At 40.7% G+C, this 21,003-nt stretch overlaps 1 protein-coding gene and 1 long non-coding RNA gene across 14 annotated transcripts in view; one reads left to right on the top strand and one right to left on the bottom strand.

The window, feature by feature from the left end:
- Positions 1-1,993: 1,993 nt before the first annotated feature.
- Positions 1,994-5,861, top strand: LOC135290281 (uncharacterized). Its single transcript, XR_010353027.1, has 2 exons — positions 1,994-2,025; positions 2,377-5,861. It is a non-coding gene; the product is annotated as an uncharacterized LOC135290281 (long non-coding RNA).
- Positions 3,729-21,003, bottom strand: part of MAP3K1 (mitogen-activated protein kinase kinase kinase 1) — a 69,751-nt gene continuing 52,476 nt past the window's right edge. For 2 of the 13 annotated variants that reach the window (XM_064404188.1, XM_064404184.1), the window contains exons 17-25: positions 20,675-20,806; positions 19,538-19,680; positions 18,927-19,058; positions 17,368-17,513; positions 9,843-10,207; positions 8,078-8,201; positions 7,024-7,139; positions 6,063-6,168; positions 3,729-3,873 (exon numbers count right to left, since the gene is read on the bottom strand). In XM_064404188.1, the coding sequence (XP_064260258.1) occupies positions 3,786-3,873; positions 6,063-6,168; positions 7,024-7,139; positions 8,078-8,201; positions 9,843-10,207; positions 17,368-17,513; positions 18,927-19,058; positions 19,538-19,680; positions 20,675-20,806 (1,352 nt within the window). In that variant the 3' untranslated portion in view covers positions 3,729-3,785. Of the gene's footprint in view, positions 3,874-6,062; positions 6,169-7,023; positions 7,140-8,077; positions 8,202-9,842; positions 10,208-10,866; positions 10,984-11,624; positions 14,087-17,367; positions 17,514-18,926; positions 19,059-19,537; positions 19,681-20,674; positions 20,807-21,003 lie in introns of those variants that run through there. The other 11 variants (XM_064404185.1, XR_010353020.1, XM_064404189.1 and 8 more) reach the window with 11 other exon arrangements.

Genomic DNA, 21,003 nt, shown 5'->3' with positions numbered 1-21,003 from the left:
TATTGAGAGAAGTTTTGCAACAACATCACTCAGCTCTTTTAGGATTCTCTGATGAATGAATTCTATCCATCCTGATAGGATGAATCCAGTCAGACCCCATAGATTTGTAGGGATCCAGCTGGAGCAGCAGGTCCCACACAAGTTCAGCTGGGAGCTGATCATTCTCACAGTCATGGTCCTCCAGCTCAGGGCACCAAGACTTCCTTGGTCCATCATTCTATCAATATTATTCTTTGCTACTGTAAAAATCAAGGAAATTACTACCTGTACTTGTGATACTTCAGACTCCAAATTGTCCCAAGGATCCGAAGGCTCTTTTGATGGCCCTCAGATGTCTCTCTTTTTTTTTTCTTTTCTTTTTTTTTTTTTCTTTTTTTTTTTGGTGCCAGTTTGAACAACCAATAGCAGATAGTAATCAAATAGCCTTACTAGACTGAAGAGCTTTTCAGTAACATCCTTTATCTGAGCCCCTGGGAGCCAGCACACTTCTCTGTGCACTGGGTCCGATTGCATATTAGCCCTCTGTTCTCCTTAGAAGGGAGTCTCCTCCCTTTTTCCCATTTTAAAAGACGCAGTTGTGATGTGGAGTACAGGTGGTGGTGTTTTACAAGGCCTCACTATTCCAGAAGGATCTTCAACTACCTCATCTGTTGTCTGGATTTCTAGTTCCAGGGCCTCCTAAATGTTGTAACAAGTGCTAGTCCTAATTGTTTTCAGAAGGAGGAGGCTTCCTCCCGGTACATGCAGTGATCTGCTTTCAGCATTTATCTTCAACAGACCCTTGGGTAATTACCTTGCAGGATTCTGAGTCCATCAGCTTCTCCACTACTGTGGAGGTTTGAGAGTCTTGAGAGTGTAGCATCTCTGTAAATAACTGGTCAATAATCGGTCAATCTCTTACTCATTCACTCAAATAGTACTTAACTTGTTCACTTCCACTTCTCCTTCACCCAGTTACACATCTCTTCAGCCACAGCACACCTGCAAAAGAACTGTTTGTTGGCCCAGCCTGAGAGGCATCAGCACTTCTGGAGAGATACATCTGTCCTCAGCAGGTCTGCTGTCCAGCTGGAGGCCTCTGACATGGCTGGGTCAGTGACTCCACCAGCTGCAGGGGAATGAGCACTGTGGTGCAGCAATACCCCAACTGAAGCTTATGCTAATATTAGGTTATGTTAGTAAGACTGAGGCTGAAAGGATCTTTTTGTGGTTCTTCCCCACCAGATACTGAGTCTGTTTATCTGTCTCTGTTGGCTTTTTATCTGTCTCTGTTGGCTTCTTCCAGATGGTCAAAGGAGCCCTTCCTGGTCATCCTGCTGTACTGTGTTCCTGTTCACTGCACTCTGGGTTGCTGAAGCTTCTTAGAGCTGATTAAATCTGCTGCACTGTTCCTGGCAAAGTGGCTAATTGGCTGCCCAGGGCTTTGGGGTCCAGATAAAGGGGGCTTGGGGCTGCTGTTCAAGTGCTGCTGAGCTCGGGAATCACATGAACAGCATGACCTTACCCTCACCTCCAAATCTACCCAACTGGTCACCGCTACTGCCTTGCTGACTGACTTGCTTTGTCCACAGCAGCAAGGCAGCAAACACTACAAGCATAAACCCTAGTTATCAGTTTGATAAAACACTTCCTCTACTAGTTCTTGGATTTCTCTTCCCTCTCTGTAGGGGAAAGTAATTTTAAGCTCCCAGTAAGTCTTGTCCCTCTGACAGGGGAGGAGGCCAGGATGCCCCAGCACAGAAATGTGCTTTCCTGCTCCCTTCACGGTGCTGAGCCATGGGCCCACTCCTGCCCTGCAGCATGGCTTCTTATCCCCACCCGCTCCTTTGCTGTGGCTGGCACGCACCTCCCTGCCGTGCCAACAGGCCTGGCATGCATAGTTCTTTAAGGTGGCAGAACATCACCATTCCCTCCTACTGCACTTCCTGACATGGTTTCCTGTGTTGCCAGGTGAGCTCCAGAACCGCCAGGGGGAGGAGCAACCGGCAGTGGGGAGCAGCCTGGCAGGAGTGAGACGTCGAGCAGGTACAGCACCACCTTTATGCAAAATAGAACTGCTGAAAGAACAGCTTTGTAAGACCCAGGGAGTCAAATCAGCAACTCGGACGCCACCTATGGGCTTCCTGCTCTCTGGCTCTCTCTGGCCTTCTCTAAGTTGTTTTCTATGAGTTGCTTCAGCCCACTGCAATGGAAGAGAACAAAACAGCAGAGAAAGCATGGGGTGGAGATGGTGTTGCTGTGCTTAGCAGGTCAGATCAGCTAATGGGAGGGTCTGATGAGCAGTGCCAGGAAAGAACAGCAGCTTTAGTAGCAAGGCAAAAGGGATAAATAAGCAGCACACACAAACCCACACCTTTCCTGCCCTCCTCCTTCCAGAGTGCCTTGTGAGCTGCCTGGGGAACCACACCCCCTACACTAGGAATACTGCAAGTGCCCTTGACACCCAGCTTCCTCCACAAGAGGTCCCAATAACCTCACAGGGAGCTGAGGAGAAGAGTCAGCTCAGGAGAACGGATCCCCAAAGTCATGGAGGATGAATTCCCTCTTCAGCAGACTGGTGATCACTGCTCTGATCCCTTACCAAGCAGTGAAGACACAAAGAATGTCACCAGAATTCACTCTGAGCATCATTACAAACCTTGCACGGCCCATGCTGAGCCTGATGCCACTATCTCAGAGCTCTCTGCTGGTGAACTGCTGAAATAGCCAGCCTCCCCTGGCAGTGAAGGCCTTCCAAATGAATGTGACAGGCAAGGTTCAGGCTTGGAAGCAGACCACGTAATGCAAACACCACAAAGCTTTGCATTCTGAAAAGGAGATGATGCCTCAGCGCTAAGCAGGGCACCCTGGCTGCCCCAACCACTACCCAGTTTGTAACAGCACAGTGTTTCCCAGCTCCTCCTCTCTCATGAGCTTATGCCAACCACAAATTCTTTGGGAGGCTTGCTTGGACTTCTGCAGTTAAATACTGGTTTCATCTTTCTGAAAGCAGTTTGCAGACAGCAGCAAAATTAACGTGGGAGTAGCTGGCCCTGTTTATACCAGCAACTGATTAATTACGTCCTCTTGAAGAATAAAAGCAATGGAAGTTGCCATATGCCAGGAAACTTGCCATGAATCACTGGAATCGGGACTGGGGGAGTCACAGGACTGGCACAGCTAAAGCCAGTGGCTCAAGATGGCCCCAAGATGACAGTGCACTGTGCAGGTACAGCTGAGGGGCCCATCAGCACGGCTCCACAACGGGCTTCATACAAGATTAGGACAACTGCCTGCACTGCTGTGTTTTTTAAAAGCAAGCTGATACCAAAGGGGTCAACTTGAAGAAAACAAAAAAAAAAAAAGACCTAATAACTACTGTGAACTATGAGGATTACCATTATATATTATACAATCCAAGAGGATAGTCATTCTAACACGCTGCGTCCATTTTAAGCATAGGAAATTAAATGGAAAAATACTACAACAGTCCAGTTACAGACAACTGTGCAATCTGGTAGATCAAATTACATGTCCAGAGCTTAAGTTTTAGTTTTATGAACTACCTTATGGACAGCTGAACACCAATATACAGAAATATCAACAACAGCAGACATCTGAGATCCTGATGATATAAATGGTTAAATTTTCACGAGACCATTTTCAGAGAAATTCAAGCCTACAGTTTTGCTCTCTGGATGGTAAAACTACAGCTCTCCCTTACACAAAAAAGATGATGAAGCTTGAAGTACAGGCACCATACATATTTTATTGACACAGATTTCTTCAGTTTTGACTGTATTAATTCAGCTGACAACAGTGTAATAATTTGAAAAAAGTTCTTCTCCTTGCTTGATGTCTCTGAGAGTGACCAGAACTACGCACCTCAAGTGGCTGTAAAAGAAGAAGGAAAACGTGTCAAAGTGAACAGTTATATTTTTCTTTGAATTGTTTCCAATTCTTCATTTCAAGAAGCTAACCAGTGGCCTCATCCAGATTAGTTTTGAGTAATATGCGTAATGCAGGGCAGGGAACATGGGAAAACAACACTGGAATACAGACAGCAATATAAGGAAAACCAATATAATTTAAAAACCAACAGCCTATGTGGGTATGAAAGAAGTGTTTCCACTCATTTGTTCCACACAATGATTCAGAGATGAAAAGAATTAGTCAAGACTGCAAGAGACACACTTACTCAGACAGGAACAGAAGCTGCAGCAAAGTTCATGCGGCAGAAGCCACTCCTGTGGACACACCTGTCCAGAGGCGCCAGCTGGCTAAAGCGTCTCTCCTAAGGCCTGCCACCACGCAGGAAGACGGCTCCCAGCTGCACCAGAGACCCGCTGCCATCTGCAGATGGTCAGCTGTCACACAATCACGAGGTTGGAAAAGACCTTTAAGACCACTGAGTCCAATCCATGTCCGAACACCTCAACTGAAGGATGGCCCCACGTGCCACATCCAGTCTTTGTTTAAAAACATCCAGGGATGGTGACTCCACTACCTCCCTGGGCAAACTATTCCAGTACCATTCCATTTATCACTCCTCCTGTGAAAAACTTTTTCCTAACATCCAACCTATATTTCCCTTGGTGCAGCTTAGGTGTGTCCTCTATTTCTGTCAGCTGCTGCCTGGTGAAAGAGACCAACCCCCACCTGGCCACAGCCACCTCTCAGGAACTTGTAGACAAGTGATAAAGTCACTCCTGAGTCTCCTTTTCTCCAGGATAAACACCCCCAGCTCCCTCAGTCAGCTGAAATCAGGGGCTGGCAGCCAGTTCCTCACAGAGAAATGTAGAAACCCACCTCTCTGAGCTTCCTTTTAGTGAATGACCATGCCCTAAAACTGAAGTATGTATTCCGGGAAGGAGAGCACATGTTTTGCGTACTGATGAACCAGGAAGTGGAAAACAGCGTCACTATTCAAAATTTAGGTGAGGCCATTTTGAAACATATTGAAACAACAAGGTAAATAAGTACTGAGAACTGTTTCATAAGACATAAAAATATCTAGAAACCAGATAATCTATGTTGTCAGCATGGTATACATCAGTATTGAAACAAGCACCTACAAGCAGATGAAGGGGATCTTTTGTCTGGTGGCAGCACACTGGGAGAAATGATGACCAGAAGATTGTATTTTTTGGACAGATTCCAAGCAAGAGCAAAATTCCCGCTTCCTGAAACAGTCCTTTAGTTTATGTGCTTTCACACGTCAAGTACAGTATCCAGGCTTCCTGAGAATTTTGTCTTACTGCTTATTTTATTAGCACTTATTTAATTATCTAGAGATTCCAAGTGCATCTTTAACCTTCACTTCAACAAACTCTAAGTTTAATCAGAAAAGCCGTTTTTCCAGTATGCACCACTACTTTCTCCAGTGTCAAAGAGTATTTAAGTTACTCCAGAATTACACTAGAAGTTCAGATGATCTATTCTAAAATTCTTATACATCCTTGAAATAAAGATAAAAGGATTATCTGAGAAATATTTCCAAGTATTCTAATTTCTGAAAAAAGGTGCACTTTCAAGTCATGAACAGGATGCTGTAATTTTACTAATTGTACTGTAACTATATGCCCTTATATTGCACAGTATTTCACATTGTATTGTCTCAATGCAATGTTAGGTTTCTTCTTGCAAATTCATCTGCTTATTTGTCACATAAGCAAAAGAGATGGAGAACAGAGAGTAAGAAGCCTAAATTTGAATTATCTCAGAAGGGCTTTGGTCAAGGCTGAAACAGACTTGAGATATGTACTGAAAAGCCTCAGTACTGTAATACAAAGTACAAGTACTGCTTTATGGGATTCAGTAGAATTGCACTGTAGTGCAACACTGCTTGTAAAAGTATGTCTTCAGATACGCTGATTTCATGTGTGAAAATGTGGAAAAAAGAATGAGGAGTCTTGTAATTAAAATTAGTCTATTCACAGAGGTAACTCTCCCATACAGTTGCACACTTTTGTGCAACCCATCTTCATATGGTTTGTTACTTTTCAACCATGTCTGTCTTTTCCTTACACATGCAGTATGCTATGTATAATGCAAATCTACAAGCTCTTTCATTTGCTGCCAACCTCTCTATGTCATGGCTGTAGACGATGTTTGGAAGATATTGTTTCAATTCTACTGGAAAATGTCCTGGCACGTCAAACTCTTGATAACACACGTTTGCTGCTTTTTCTAGGAATAAAAAAAAAGTTATTAGATAGGGCTTAAGAGATGTGTAAAAACATCAAATGTGCTGCTACAGAAGAACATGATGCTTCACCAAGACTGAAAACCACTCCTCTGAAGGCCTATATTGAATTACATAAGAGGTATGCAATCATCTATAGGAGGTTTGCCCAGTTATCAACATGTCAGTGAAGAGGCATATCTTGTTTAGTGCCAGGGGTAGCTTACAGCACTGCTAATAGTGCCAAACACACCGTGTTTGCTTTTACAATTAAAAAAAAAAATTGGAAAATATTTTTGTCTGGTGGCAAAACATGCCAGAAATACAAGCAGGGAGAAAATCACCACTTACATAGACATCACCTGGAAGAAAGAGTTTCATGGGACACCCCTGTATCTCTGTGCTAATCCCCAGTTTGCTCCTCCAGCAAGTGACAGCAAGTGAGCAGTGACAGAATCTTAGTGTACATGTCACTGTTTATAGTTTTCTCACGAAGCCTCCTGGAACAATACTGGGAAACTTGATCTGCAACTCTAAACTGTCTTGGTGGTACTTTGCCAGATATCCTTTCCCACTACCTCATTTTTGGGGTGTGTGCCTTTCATTCTACATACCAGGAGGGAAATTGGGGCATCAGTGAGAAAAGAAAAAGCATATTTGAAGTGTTGCTGCATGGAAGGATTCTAACATTCAGCTGTGACAAAAAACCTCAGAAAAGTTTTACTACCCAAGTGCTTGTTTTAAACAGTACTACTGCCCCCCCCACCCCCAGATCAATTTCCTATTTTCTCTGTCACCTTCAAAATCATTTGTATCCATAAAGCCAAACTCATACTTGGAAAATTTACCTGGCAACTTACCATGTGAGCAGTTGTTGACGTACTGTCCCACTGCCAGTGGGTTTTGCAGGGTGGCTGTGAGCCAGCTCTCATCACTCATTTGAAAAGGGCCAAGTTGATCTCTTCTGCTGCAAGACCTGAAATGCCCAACAGCTTTACCAGGGATCACGGCTCCTTCGTCTAACAGGATATCTTACTTCCTCTGTAGGAATGGCCACAGTCACTGCATCAACTTAGAGCTGCCCAACCCACATGGGGTGGAGGGCATGTGCATAGACCAACAGCTCCCACTACTCTGTGGTGTCCTTCAGACTCTGGTGGAAGAACCTGCACAAAACTACCACACGCTCTTCCACAAATCAACATCTGATGTTGCCATTACAGAAGTGTCAACACCTTTCATTCATCTCTTAAAATGCAAAGACTCATTACAATATTAGCTTTCGACTCATTCCAGAAATTAAAATCTGGTATTAGTGGGTATTACTATTCAAACTAGGTATTATTTCATATCAACCTCCCAGCTGTTTTCACATCACATTTAAACACAAATTGCATTTTAAGGTAAATCAACCAGTTAGCTGTGTCAGAGGAAGTTTGGACTGGACATTATGAAAAGATTCTTCACTGAGAGGGTGGCCACTCACAGTGCTCCTCTGGGGAATGGTCACAGCACCAAATCTGTCACAGTTCCTTGAACTGTCTGTGATGATCCTAGTCACACGGTTCAGTTTTAGTCCCATAAGGAGCAGGGACTTGAACTTAATGAAGTAAGCAGATCTGAGTAACAGCTCAGAAACATTTCAATACTTTTACAGTACATCTGCTTTAGTACAACTATTTTCTGTACAGGAAAGTCTCTACATCAAAATGCATCTCACTGGTGTTACAGATGAAGACACAAGGACATAAAGGATCATATCCAACATCTCTCACCCCTGTGCTTTTTGCATTATGAGCAATGCACAGGTGGATGAAAATCATGTACAACTCAGGGTAAGAAACAGGGAACTAAAATGAGGAGTACCCCTGTTTTAAATCAGGTGAGTGATAATTCTCTATTTCTTCTGCTTACCTGTACACTGATCTTGACAGTCCTTTATCATTCCCATCAATAAGGACACCATCAATGCACCTAAAAATAAAGGGATTGCCAAGGGACTGGAAAAAGATGGGTTCATGCTTTCTGTATACTGTACCTGTTGCAAGACAGATATTATTTCAGAAGAAAAGAGAAAAAAACTGTCAGAATGGGCTTTCAGTCCCCTCTACACAGAAACTCAAAGGAGAGACAGTGGGTAGGACAGCTTAGTGACAATGACATCTGTAAACCTACAAGCTTTCAGACACAACATTTTCAGATGTAAAAAATCCCCTCTCAACTAAATGAGCTGGTATATTACAAAGAGAGATGGATTACATAGGAAATCATAGAACACCTCAACCAAATATCCTTGGGAGAAGCAGATGAAGCCCTACAGCCAACTAGCATGCTTCAGAGATGAAAACATCAGGCGGTACTTGCTCAGGAAAACACAGCTAAGTTCTTTGATCACTACTGCATCAGGACTCCAAAAAACACACACAGATTCAGCAAAGAATCTGAAACACCTCCCTCCATTACTGCAGGGATTTTGTTTGGTTCAGGAGATGAAAAATGACAAACCAAGAAGAAAATGTTTCAGCAGACTGTTTCCCAAATCTGAGGAGAGGATTTAACTTGCCACAACGTCCAAGCAGACAAAAGCAACTGGCAAGCTGACTGGCGTGCCAATTTTTATGAAAACGTTGTCCTGCATCCCTCACACCCACTACATCTTCAGCACCTCTCTGCAGAAATCCTGCACTGCAATCTCACAAGGAGCCAGGCAAAGGCCCCAGGCTGGCTGCAGTCCTGTGCACAGGTCCCATGCCCAGCCTGGCAGATCCTTACCCCGAGAAGGCATTTCAACAGCCCCTCCTCTTGTTTTGCTAGAAAAGCTGTCACAGGAGACTCTGAATGAGCCTAGGCTCACATCTAGTATGTGCCTGAAATCTGAAGCGAGCTGCAAAAGTGGCAGGCTCTCTCGCTGTCACTTAACAACCAGTCAGTTCAGGAGTAATCAATGGCAATGGGCAGGCACTCCAAAAAATGCACTCCACTGCCCAGAGAGTGCTGGGACTGCTCCTGATGCTGCCTCGCTGGCACCAGCCAGAGACCACAGGGGATGATTCTGCTGGCAGATGAAACAGAAACAAACCCAAAGCAACTCAGCAGAGCTGCTAGATTGACCACACCGATAGAATTACAAACCTTTTTAAGAAACGTATGCAAATACAGTTCCAAGAAATAAGGAAGACAGAAGTATTGATCTTTCCAAACGCACTTCATGGAATAAAGTTCTGCTAAATGAAGGTTTTATTTTCATTCTCCATTTTGTACTTCTGTACTGTGAAGAAGCTCATGCAATTGTCTACTGATCTGCGTGGAGATCTCAAACCTCATTTTTCAAATCCTGAACCAAAATGGAAACCCCAAAGAATTAAACTGTTCTGTTAAAGTTCTCCTGTGCACCTACATTTAAAGAATCTGGAACAGGTTTTCCAGCTGCAGGAAAATCAGGCTTTAAGTACTAAAAATTTTTTATAAACAGAATTATCCTTCCCAATATTGCTTTTTGTATTTCTAAAATAACTCTAGATAGTTTATAAATATTCTCATGCAGCCTAACCAGTGATTTTGTTAAGGAATGACAGAAAGGAAACCCATAGAATAAAAATTAGTGTAGATCTTTGGCATTCCACGATCAGATGGTTACAAGTCCCATCTAACTTAATCAAAAATAAGAACTCTCCATTACCAGGATACATAGACACAACCGTCCCTTTGGGAACAGAACCTCTGGTAACAAAGACTCCAGTTCCAGCAGACACCAGCGAACTCCGGTCTCTGCTGACAGTGAACCCAAGCGTGTTAAACAAAACTTCCTCAGGACTAAACACCTGCTGACCCTGATGGTTACAAGAATTTACTTCTGACCGCTGCTGCTCCACAGTAAGTAATTCCAGATATTGACACTTGACTTCTGGAAGCAAGGCCAGAATATCTGCTTGTCTACTGAAGTCATTTATGAACAGAGCTTTAAATGTTTTCACTAGTGTTTCAAAAACATCTTCATCAGCAATAATTTTGTCTTGAGAGCTTTCAGGAACATATCGAAGGGTCCTGCAAAGAAAATAAAATATTTTAAAATAATAAGCATATGTTACATTTTTTTTCCAAATAGAGAAGAGCCATTTTGCAGCGCCAGTAACTTTGATACACTTGTTGTTTTAGAAAACCCCAAGCTTTTTTCATGCTTGTTCAAGCTAAAGCCACTGTTCTTAAAACACTAAAAGAGTGTTTAATAAAAACCAGTATCTGTTCTAGTATAAATCATCATCTCTGAGTACTTACCACAAGCAGGTTAAACCCTATAGAGCTCATAATGAAAAAAACACCGAAAACGAAATTATCATGTTTATTTAAAAACACAAAGAGTTAATTACACTTTAAATGAGGCATGACAAATATTGCATGGGCAAGGAAGGTTATAATTTAGTTACTTATTTTATTTTTGTTACTTACAACCAAGTCATAATAACTTAAATTCAAACACTATTTTTATGATTAAAGTAGGGCATACACATCTTACCAACAAGAACTATTTATCTTGTCCTTTCTATCTATCTTCAACGTTAAATATAATTTTAAGGTGTCTGACTAAGAATTTCATGACAGCCGAGGGGCGACTGAAGCACTTCTGAGTAACAAACCCGAGTGAGCCCCTGCGGCGCCCCAGACCATCCCGACGAGGGGCAGCGGGGCCTTTCTCCGCGCCTCACCTGCGCTGGCGGCGGAGGTTGAGGGCGAGCCAGGGCACGAAGCGGTACTTGTAGGAGCGCCAGCGCCGCCGCAGCTCCCGCAGCATGGCGGCCTCTCCCTCACGGCCGCGGCCCCGCCCCCCGCCGAGCCGCGCCCGCGCAAACTGGAACAACCAATCGGCGCTCCCGACACACGCCCGCGCGCTTGTGTCCTGGGCTGCCATTGGCTGCGAGCGGCCGGCTCGGGCCGTGAGGGGAGCGGCCGGAGCGGGCCCGGGTCTGGCTGCGCGCCGCCGGTAACGAGGGGCGGGACCCCGAACCGGGAAAGCTGCAGGCACCGGGAATGAAAACGCATAGCTCCTGGGGGCACGCTTACATACGGAAATACACACAGGTCTCTCGGAACAATGCTACGTTGCACCTCCTGTGTTGTACTGAACAATCCCAAAAGACAAGGTCAGATGAAAAGGTGGTTTAAAAATTATCTAGAAGCGGCCGTTAAAGACCACTCCTTACACTGTCAGATCACCTCTCCAAAATCATCCAGTGCCTGCTTCTAGCGATGCTCAGGGCTGTTAGTGCCTCAGACAGTCACGGAACTAATTAGGTTGGAAAAGACCTCTCAGATCGAGCCCATCCTATGACCAAACACCACAGTGAGCATCACTGCTCAATCTCCCCTTAAACATCTCCAGGGACAGCGACTCCACCACTCCTCGGGCAGCCCCTTCCAGCGTCTAATCATCCTCCCTGTCAAGAAATTCCTCCTAATACCCAACCTGAACCTCCCTCGCAGCAGTCACGGCCACATCCTCACATCTGTTTCCTGGGAGAAGAGGCCGACCTGGCTGCTTTCAGGACGGTCTCATCTGAACTTCTTTTTCTCCAGGCTGAGCCCATCCCCACACCACCCGAGCTCCCTCAGCTGCTCCTCCTAACACTTGTCCTCCAGAGTTGTGATCCATGTAGTCAAAAAGGGTGGCTCAGTTATAGACGTGAGCCTTGTTACACTTCTGTCCACGCTTTTAGCTAGTATGTGGCTGTGGTAACAAGGAGATGAGACTTGTACTTTGTAACATCATAAGCTACTGTAGATTTAAGGGTGCTTCCCACTGACTGATGTACAGCAACAGCAGCATCGAAGTACACAGATTGAAGGGATATACTACAAATCACGAGCATTTACAAACAGGGGCATAAGTCCTTTTGGTGCCACATTCTACCATCACTTATCTCTAAGCTAATTAAAAAAAAAAACCTCTAGTGAGGAAAACAATCACTCAGCAATTGGTCTTCAGAAATTAGCAATGGTCCTCAAATAATTCTCTACAAACCACCACAGGTGTAAAGATAAGGGTACTGTTATTTTTGGCCACTGTTGTCCTTTGGCTGCTTGGATACCCAGTTTCATGAAACTTAAATCTTTGGATGCTGCTCATCTTCAGTTTTAGTTTAACACTGCCAATTGTTGTATTTGCCCAATTATCCCATCATAAAAGAAACCCAGTGAAATTAAATGTAGCAGCAATTTTAATTAAGTAGCTTAAAATATATAAAATTGAATACACTTGAAATATTGACAACATAATTTGGTTAAAATAAGGGATAATTAGGTTCTTATAATAGCACAGAAGCAAAAATAACTGCATGGGGTAGCGCAGGGAACAGGGGGCAGGGCTTGACCCCTGTTCCCTCACGTACAAGCTTGCCAAACCAAAATTACCCCTTTTATGCTGTACATCATTACCATCCCCTCCCATTTTCGATTCGTCACACTTGTATCTCCACCCTCATCATCACCTTTACCACGCGTGCTCCACCATTTTTTAGGTGGTCGCACCACTCTTTGGGGGTCATTCCTGAAGAAGGCCTCTCCTCTTCCTCGCCGTCCTTTGATTCACTGTTTGGACTACACATGCGCACCAAGCTGGTACAATGTAAGCCAAAGCTAGTATCATACAAGCCAATATTATGTTCTGGCATCAAAGCAATAATTCTCATATAATTAGCATTTTCCTGGATGTCCAACCAAATTTTCCTCTCTTCCAACTAAATTTAGTAATAGTTCTCTTGCTTCTTGTTCTGAACATCTGCAGGAGAAAGGGGGGTGCCCCTCCTCTCCCTTTCTTTCTTGGCATTACACCTTTAACTGTTTTATTATTTCCAAGTATTAATTACTGTATCAATATTGATTACTGTTTCAATTTTATCAGCATGAATCACACCTATTTATTACACAATGAACTGGGAAAAAAGAACACGCATGTATGTATTTTACTTTATTCAAAAAGCAGTTTAAAAATATGGAGCATCTGAGAATTGGTTTTGGAGTAAATAGAGAAATCAGACATTTAAAACACTCTAAGGGGTTACAGTCCTTCCTCTGGACCTGAAATTTTGACAAGGGTTTGGGAAATCTGACACAGGCCCATCAAAGCAATGTAACTATTAGAATTAACGTACCAACTCAGAGCTTTACAAATATTTAAAGTTGTGCCTTGATTTATTCCACAATCACTTCAATTCCCCAGTTGGCCTGCCTCACCCCTTCCAAGAACAGGAGCTTAGCGCAGAGCTGGTGCGAACGGAAGAAATTGAGGAAAAATGCCCGCAAAGTGCTTCCCTGCCATCTCCTGGCCTTCCTCGGTAACTACAGGGAAGAAAGGTCTCACCTCAAGACTTGCAACTCTGGTTTCAGCAGCCATGTGCTATAACCACAAAATAGCACACATGTTCACCACATCACATGCATATTGTGGCTCTGAAAAGTAAGGCAGTCACAGCGTGATTCAGGTCACTAAGGAAGACTAAGCAACGAGTGAAAAGTCAGTAAGGGAAATAGAGAACTTTGGGAGGTGGGCTGTCAGGTCACAACTGCCATGCACACAAGTTGCCCACTTTCATGTGATGAAAGGACATATGTGACATTCCAACATGTTCTGGAGGCATTCCTTAGCCTCGAGAGAGAACTTGCAAAGATGAAATGCCATCAGACTTCAACCTATGACCAACACGCAGAAATGTGTTTTTATTCTCACTGGAGAAGTCACACCAGGCATGGAGCTTACCCTTTCCCTGTGCAAGAACTGAACATGCCCTGTGCACATACTTGGCTCCCTAAGTAGGCGTCCTTGAAGTTTACTGTCACCTGCTGGGCACCAGTGATCTCTGCCATCCCTCGTTCCTAGAAAGGAGGCTGCAACATCACGAGCGGGACACAGTACTGCAGGATTCAGAACTTCTATAGCAAATCAGATACATTACAGTAAGTTTATCTCCTACTTAATCCTTGCCATGCATTTTCCTTTCTGACATTTCAGGTAGTAAATTTTTCTGATTTGAGAAATCAGGTATTAGAATTTATTTGAAGATTTCTGCTGCCAGTTTTTTCTGAATTGATACACTTGTATCTATCTGCAGAAAGTCTCATACCTAATAAAAATTAATAATAACTGCAGTCCTTCGAAATACATATTTTATAGTCACAAGAAAGCCTATAGATTAAATCTGTTTCCATAAAAAATTATAAATTTTTAAAATTTGAAAAATACCTGGAGAAAGACAAGAACTGAAACAGGCCCTAGCATTGCAATATATGGATTGCCTGAATAGTAAAAGGCTTATGTTTGCTATTAAAAATCTCAAGCAACAGAATAATTTCACCAGAAACATAAAACAACAGATTGACTTCCAACACACTTCAATGGCTCCAGAACTGACTTAACCAGCTCACTTGAATACATAATTGTTATCTTTGCAGTAAGGCAAAATTTAGACAATTTCTGTATTGAAGGCATAATCAAGTGAGATTTGTAGATAACAGTGCTGTCACATGAGAAGTTCCTTTCCTTATCATTCATTTAAAAAAATTAGTCTTTTTTGCTGCCCTTTATTAGAAAAATAAGTCTCGATATATCAAGTGTATGAAATTGTGTATAAACAGTGAAGTGTACCAGAAATATTTTATTTCCATTAATAAAAGGAATGTGTTTGTCTTACAGTAAGCAAAGGACAAAGTTTGTTCAAAAACTTTTATTTGCTATAAAGACAAAAACCACCAAAATACGTACAAATTATACTATATAAAATTGGTTCAATGGGGTAAAAACTTTTAATTAAAATATCTTGATATATTTAAAATAACAAAGGATACAATGAAGCCAAATTTCTTAACCCAGAGATTTCTGTAAAATTTGCTTGCACAGTAAGGTGCTAATAGAAGTTAGCCCTTAAGCCCTGGAAGTCTTAGGAATCAGTCACATAGCAAATATAATTTCATTGTGAAAGTGAACTTTGGTAGAAGAAACTCTATAGGACACCTGAGGTAGTAGAAACTGGAATAAACAGCAGTAGACGTTATTTACAACTTAAGTACCAAATAACATTAAGAACACAAAAAATAATTACACAATACAATTTTCAGTCCAGCTTTGATCCAAAGAAAATAAGAATATTACATCACATCTCCATTTTAAAAACACCACAATTACCAGCAAGCCGAGGGAAATGCAAACTCAAACAAACACATTTGGACACCTAAGAGGCAGTTTGAGTTTGAAATGTGGTAGGCATGGTGATCTACATAGTAATACTGATTAGCTGAGGTTCATCAGTTTATACAGTTTACATTTCTGCCAGAAAACTGATCTTCCAGTACATGAATTGGCAAGAGTGCATCCTTTAAAGCTTGCACACAGGAAAGACTTGGAAACAATCTTATTAGAATGAGAAATTCTAAAGTGGTCAAAAAAAAAAGTCAAGTACAAAACAGAGCTACCAAACTTCACATTTCGGTATCATCTTTTTAACTCTTCAAAGTCTGCCAATCTTCAAAAACAAAGGAATGTAAAATTTCCAAAAGAAACACATTCACAACTAATGACATGGTTTGTTTTTTTTTTATTAGTATGAGCACTATTATTAATGTAAACTTATCTTTAAGATGTCTTGCTTCCAATTTGTATTATACACTTTAAAGGTACTATAGCTTATTTAGTTTGTCCTGAGTCTTTGAAAATAACCAATTCTATTTGAGTCCAACAATCCAACTGGCTTCTGAAGAGTTATAACATGAACAGTATTTTTTTCAAAATGGATTAAACACAATCATTATTAGATTAAAAAAGATCCCCATTTTTTAAAAAAGCAAAAGAAAAAGCTGCCATTTTCCTTCAGAATTACATGCATCAGAATCTAAAAACCTGCCTTTAAAATAATTTTAAAAACCTGTTTTAAAAAAAACCCCACATCTCCTAAAAACCAACAAGTTTTGCACTAAAGGTGAAGCTTTACTTCACATTTTACTTTATCTCGATCTTCAAGTCCAAGTTTGTTTCTTGTTAAAATAAATACCTTTCTTATGGTAATATTTTTAACATTTTCAAATTAAATTACCACAAATGGCTACAGTAAATAGATGATGTACGGCAGAAGGAAAACAGCAGGTAAAACTTGTTATCAGTAGAGAATGTAACCTCAGTTTCTTTACACAAAGAATGAGACTTGCTCATTTGGCACCTGCTCACACTGAAGTACATGCCAAAGTCTCCCATAAAGATTTTAATGGAAGCTGGGTTTGGGGGGCCCTTGACATGGAACTTCTCTACATGATTTGCCAGAAGAAACTGCTATATGAAAAAAAAGGCTCAACAACTTCTAGCATGGTTCAGACTAAGTTGCTTTATACAGAACAATCTTGTTTATTAAATAACCTATACTATCAGTGCCTTCAACATATCCTTGTTGAAGGTGGCATTTTATCCCAGATTTCCAGCAAATCTGGTTTTAAAACTCTTGTGTCAGGAAAATATTCCATGACACAGCTTGCATCTTTTTTTCTAAAGACTATTTTAAAATATCCCCTTTTCATGAAAGTTAAAAATACAAAGAAAACAAACTTTGATTTCAAAAGAAATTACATGGCCAGCAGTAAATGCACAGTGAACCATGAGTGCCTGCTCTTACTTTATAGGAAGGCAAATGCTTTTTTTAAAGTTTCCATCAATATTTGGATTTGTTACTCAGAGAGCATCAGGTAATTAAAAGGGACAGATACAGTGTGTCCTTTTAACCAGTACTGAAAACTTACTAATTGCAGAGCATCTACATGTGAAATTGAACAGTGATTGCGATATTAAAATAGATCTTGAGCCTCTCAGCTTCTAATAGTGCTGAAAAAGTGCTCTAAATTAAATAAAAATCACTTACCTGCTAAATAATCATGCAGATTTAAGGAAAAAATGTTTTTATATTAACATAGAGCCAGATGTTTGAAAAGGCACAGCTTACATATCTCTGCATGAATTGTCAAATGTTGCATACTGAGCTTAGATAAAGGTAAAGATCTTGATTTGTCAACCACATACTTAGGTAGGGTCCTCCACTGGCCTTATGTTCTTGATGTAAATATCATTAAGGTCAGCAGAATAATATAATTTGCTGCATGTAACTGCACTGCAAGACAGTTACTATATATTCAGTAGCATTTTCTTCAGTATTTCAGCCTTACAAATAAGTAGCTACCATGTAGTACGGAAGACTGGGTGTTTCAGCAGCTCCCTTGAAGGTGGTCTGTCCTGAGGTTGAAGTTCTAAACATCGAAGAGTCACATCTTTCAAGCCTGGAGACAGATGTGTAGGGATTGATGGAGCAGTAGTTGCACTAGCAATCTGAACAAGGGGAAATAACTTTTTAGAAATCAGTGATTATGCCCCCTCTCCTAGCCCAAAAACATTCTACAAACTGATCATTTCAGCTGATGAGTTAGATTTATGAACTTTTCTCCATTCAGCATGTTTCCTACTGCAGTTTGAAGATTACATTACTACTTTCAGTTTATTGTCCTTATGCCTATTGCTTTTTAGTTTGACTCCTTCCTGATACTTTTCTCTAAAAGTTCTCCTCACAGCAAGATCCTGCAGTGATCATCTCAGAGCAGGCCACAGAAGAAGCTCCTACAACACACATATGGACATTCTTTAGTGTACTAGCTGCCTTCACTGTTAACTGGCTTGAGTCACCATGGAGAGAGATTAAGCTGAGTGATTTTACATTACAAGAAGTAAACTGGGTGTGCTTTCTGGCACTGCCTTTACTGTATTTCTGCTGCTACTACCCAAATACAAATATTTCTCAGAAAGACACAGATCCCTCCCAACGAAATTAATTTTAATTTTATCTAGCTGGATTAAAGCAGGATGACTGGGAACACTACAGTAGCACCAGAGATTCACATCAATGCAGAACCAAGACAATCTCTTAGCACCAGTGATTTTACTTAGAACATATCTGAGTACTGCTGTTAAATGTCTGTTTTCTGCAAACACTTCCTTCCCTCGCACTAATATTTTCTTCAGTTATGCCTACAGTTCAACTGGACCTTTAGAATTAAATATAACTAACTGATTTTACTATGAAACATGAATGCCAAAATGAATGATCTAGCAAGCAAAGGAAAGGGCAAAAATCATATATAGCATGGCATGAAGGAAAATATCTTTCAGCAAGATCTGATCATGGAACATTAGGCTTTTAAAGAAGGAGCTTCCCCACTGTGAAATGGGAATAACTACACAAATGGTTTATGGAAAAAAAGAGCTTCTGTATTTCACACGATTGTAAGAAAAAGTTAACATCCCAATCTTCTGCCGAATTTAAGATCAACTCTATTCCTAAATTTTTTTTTTTAGCCCCGTTACACTATATTTTTATATCTTAGATTAGACATTTCTGAGCAACCTGGTCTAGTGGAAGGTGCCCCCTTACATGGTGGAGAAGGTAGAACTAGATTATCTTTAAGGCCCTTTCCAACACAAACCATTCTATAATGATTTTGAATATCATTATAGAATGGTTTAGTATTAGTATCTTTTTTACTGGTATCAGTTTCTTTGGTTTTTTTTTTAAAGAACCAAGTATGATTATATTGGTACCACTATTGCTTCTGTTCTAACAGCTCCACTATAAAAAAAATCTGATTGCAACAACCCCTGCTACATGCACACTTTTCTAAAATTCACATCGTTGTGCACAAGATTACTTGTCACCTTTTGTAGTATATTGGTAATAACAAAATACATTACCTTAAATATCAGAGCAAGATGATTGGAGTGTTTCTCTGCATTCCAAGGAGGTTTAGCACAAGCCATTTCTATGACAACACAGCCAACACTCCACACATCACAGCTCCTTCCATATTGCTGACCTCTCAGGACCTGAACAGACAGACACCAAAAATCAGATTATATAATTCAAAGTCTCTTAGCTCTAAGTCATTTAGAAGTAAACCTCAACACATCATCAAAAAAATGTATTCTGATTAACATTTCAGGCTAAGAGAGTGACCAGTGATGTAAATGCCACAAGATTTACACAGGTCTAGAGATCTAGTAAATAAAATACTTGAGCAAGTGGCAAGCAAAGTACCTTGCAATGGCTAGTTTTTGAGCAAATGGTCATTTTGGCATTAGTAACAACACTCATGATAACTCTATCTTATAGCAAACTACTTGAAATAATGACAGCAAGAAAGAAACTTACCATCACCATGCTGGAATCATTCCTAATCTTTAGAACAAAGGCATTTCAAACACATTTGAAGCATATACAGCAATTTTCTGTTATTTGGCTACATGAATTAGCTTAAAGAGTTCAAACAAACTTTTTGAAATAACTTTAAAAATTGGTTTCTTACCTCTGGTGCCATAAATGCAATAGTTCCCAACAACTGTCCCTGAAACTCCCCAGCACCAGTTCCTTTTGATGCCAACCTGGCTGCAGCTCCAAAATCAGCAATTCTTAATCTATGACCTGTGCTGTCAATTAGCAAATTGGCACCTGTCAAGAGTACAATAAAAATACTACTAGTTGGGTTTCCATGAAAGGGAAAAGGATGAACAGACACTTGACACTTTTCCTCCCTGCACCTCAAAATTAAACAGGTTGACATTCCCCACCTCAGTATCAAGAGAACCTAAAAATCAAGGATACGGTCTAATAACCTCACTTTTCTGTTATGCCTGAATGATTCTGCACACAGCTTGAGGCTGTTCAAGAGATTTCGAGAGGCAATCAAATTTTCAAAGTAGGGCAAACACACAGGATGCTGGAACAACGCCTGGAGATGGTATAATGGAAGAAAATGGCGACCCAAAGTCCTGGAGGCTTTCATTGCCTGCAGCTCCTCAGGAAATTTGAAGCTATTTCATTATCAAGCAACCCTGAGTTGCTTTAAAGATAATTACAAGCAATTTAAAGATAAACTGTTTCAAAAATTAGTAAATGCCATCAATATGTTCTACTGATATAAATATACATCCAGTTCATGGACAGCTATAGTGACATTAAAGGGAAAAGCTCAGTAAGACTGGTATTTCCCAGTTAAGTTCAGATGTTACTCAGGGTACAACTGTATTTATGTTCAATTAGGATGAAGAAAGAAAACTCATCACAGTATCTCCACACATTAGAAATCTGGCCTCTTTATCTTGGTTTGTTCACAGATTTTACTATCATTTCAGGGTAAACATTTACATTCATTCAAGTAGCAGTAGTTTTAAAACTGTATGGCAACTTTCTATCTTATTTTAACCAATTCAGAAAGACAATTATTAGTACAGGTACCAAATGCCACAAGCTTGCCACAAACATTTTGATTAATTTCAGTAGCATCTTCATTAATTTCAGCAATAGAGTTTCTTATAAATGATCAGACAAACCCAGTAGAAATACCACTCCTGAGATGGTATCTGAGAGAACAAACAGGTCTCAGGCCAAAACATATACTGCTTTCTGAATACTCCTTCTAAAAGAATAGATCAGTTATTCTCACCTTTAACATCTCTATGGATTATCTGATTCTCATGGAGGTAAGAAAGGCCACGTAAAAGTTGTTCTGTGTAATTAATAATAACTGATTCTTTGAAGGCTCCATATTTACTTAACAAGTGAGCAACTGAACCCCCTAAAAGACAAAACAGTACATTCTATCAACACTTACATGCAACACGGCATCCTAAAACTCAAATTTCATATTAGTATTACTAATTTATATTTCTCCCTACCCCCAAAAATTAAAATAATTTCATAGGCAAAAAGAAATGTAGTTCACTCCTCAATTACTTTCTAAATTGAATTGTACACATTAAAGACAAAAGTCTT

The sequence above is a fragment of the Passer domesticus genome, chromosome Z (genome assembly GCF_036417665.1).
Source record: "Passer domesticus isolate bPasDom1 chromosome Z, bPasDom1.hap1, whole genome shotgun sequence".
Classification (NCBI taxonomy): domain Eukaryota; kingdom Metazoa; phylum Chordata; class Aves; order Passeriformes; family Passeridae; genus Passer; species Passer domesticus.
The sequence above is the reverse complement of the archived record's forward strand: the minus strand, read 5'-3'. Positions and strand labels throughout refer to the sequence as shown.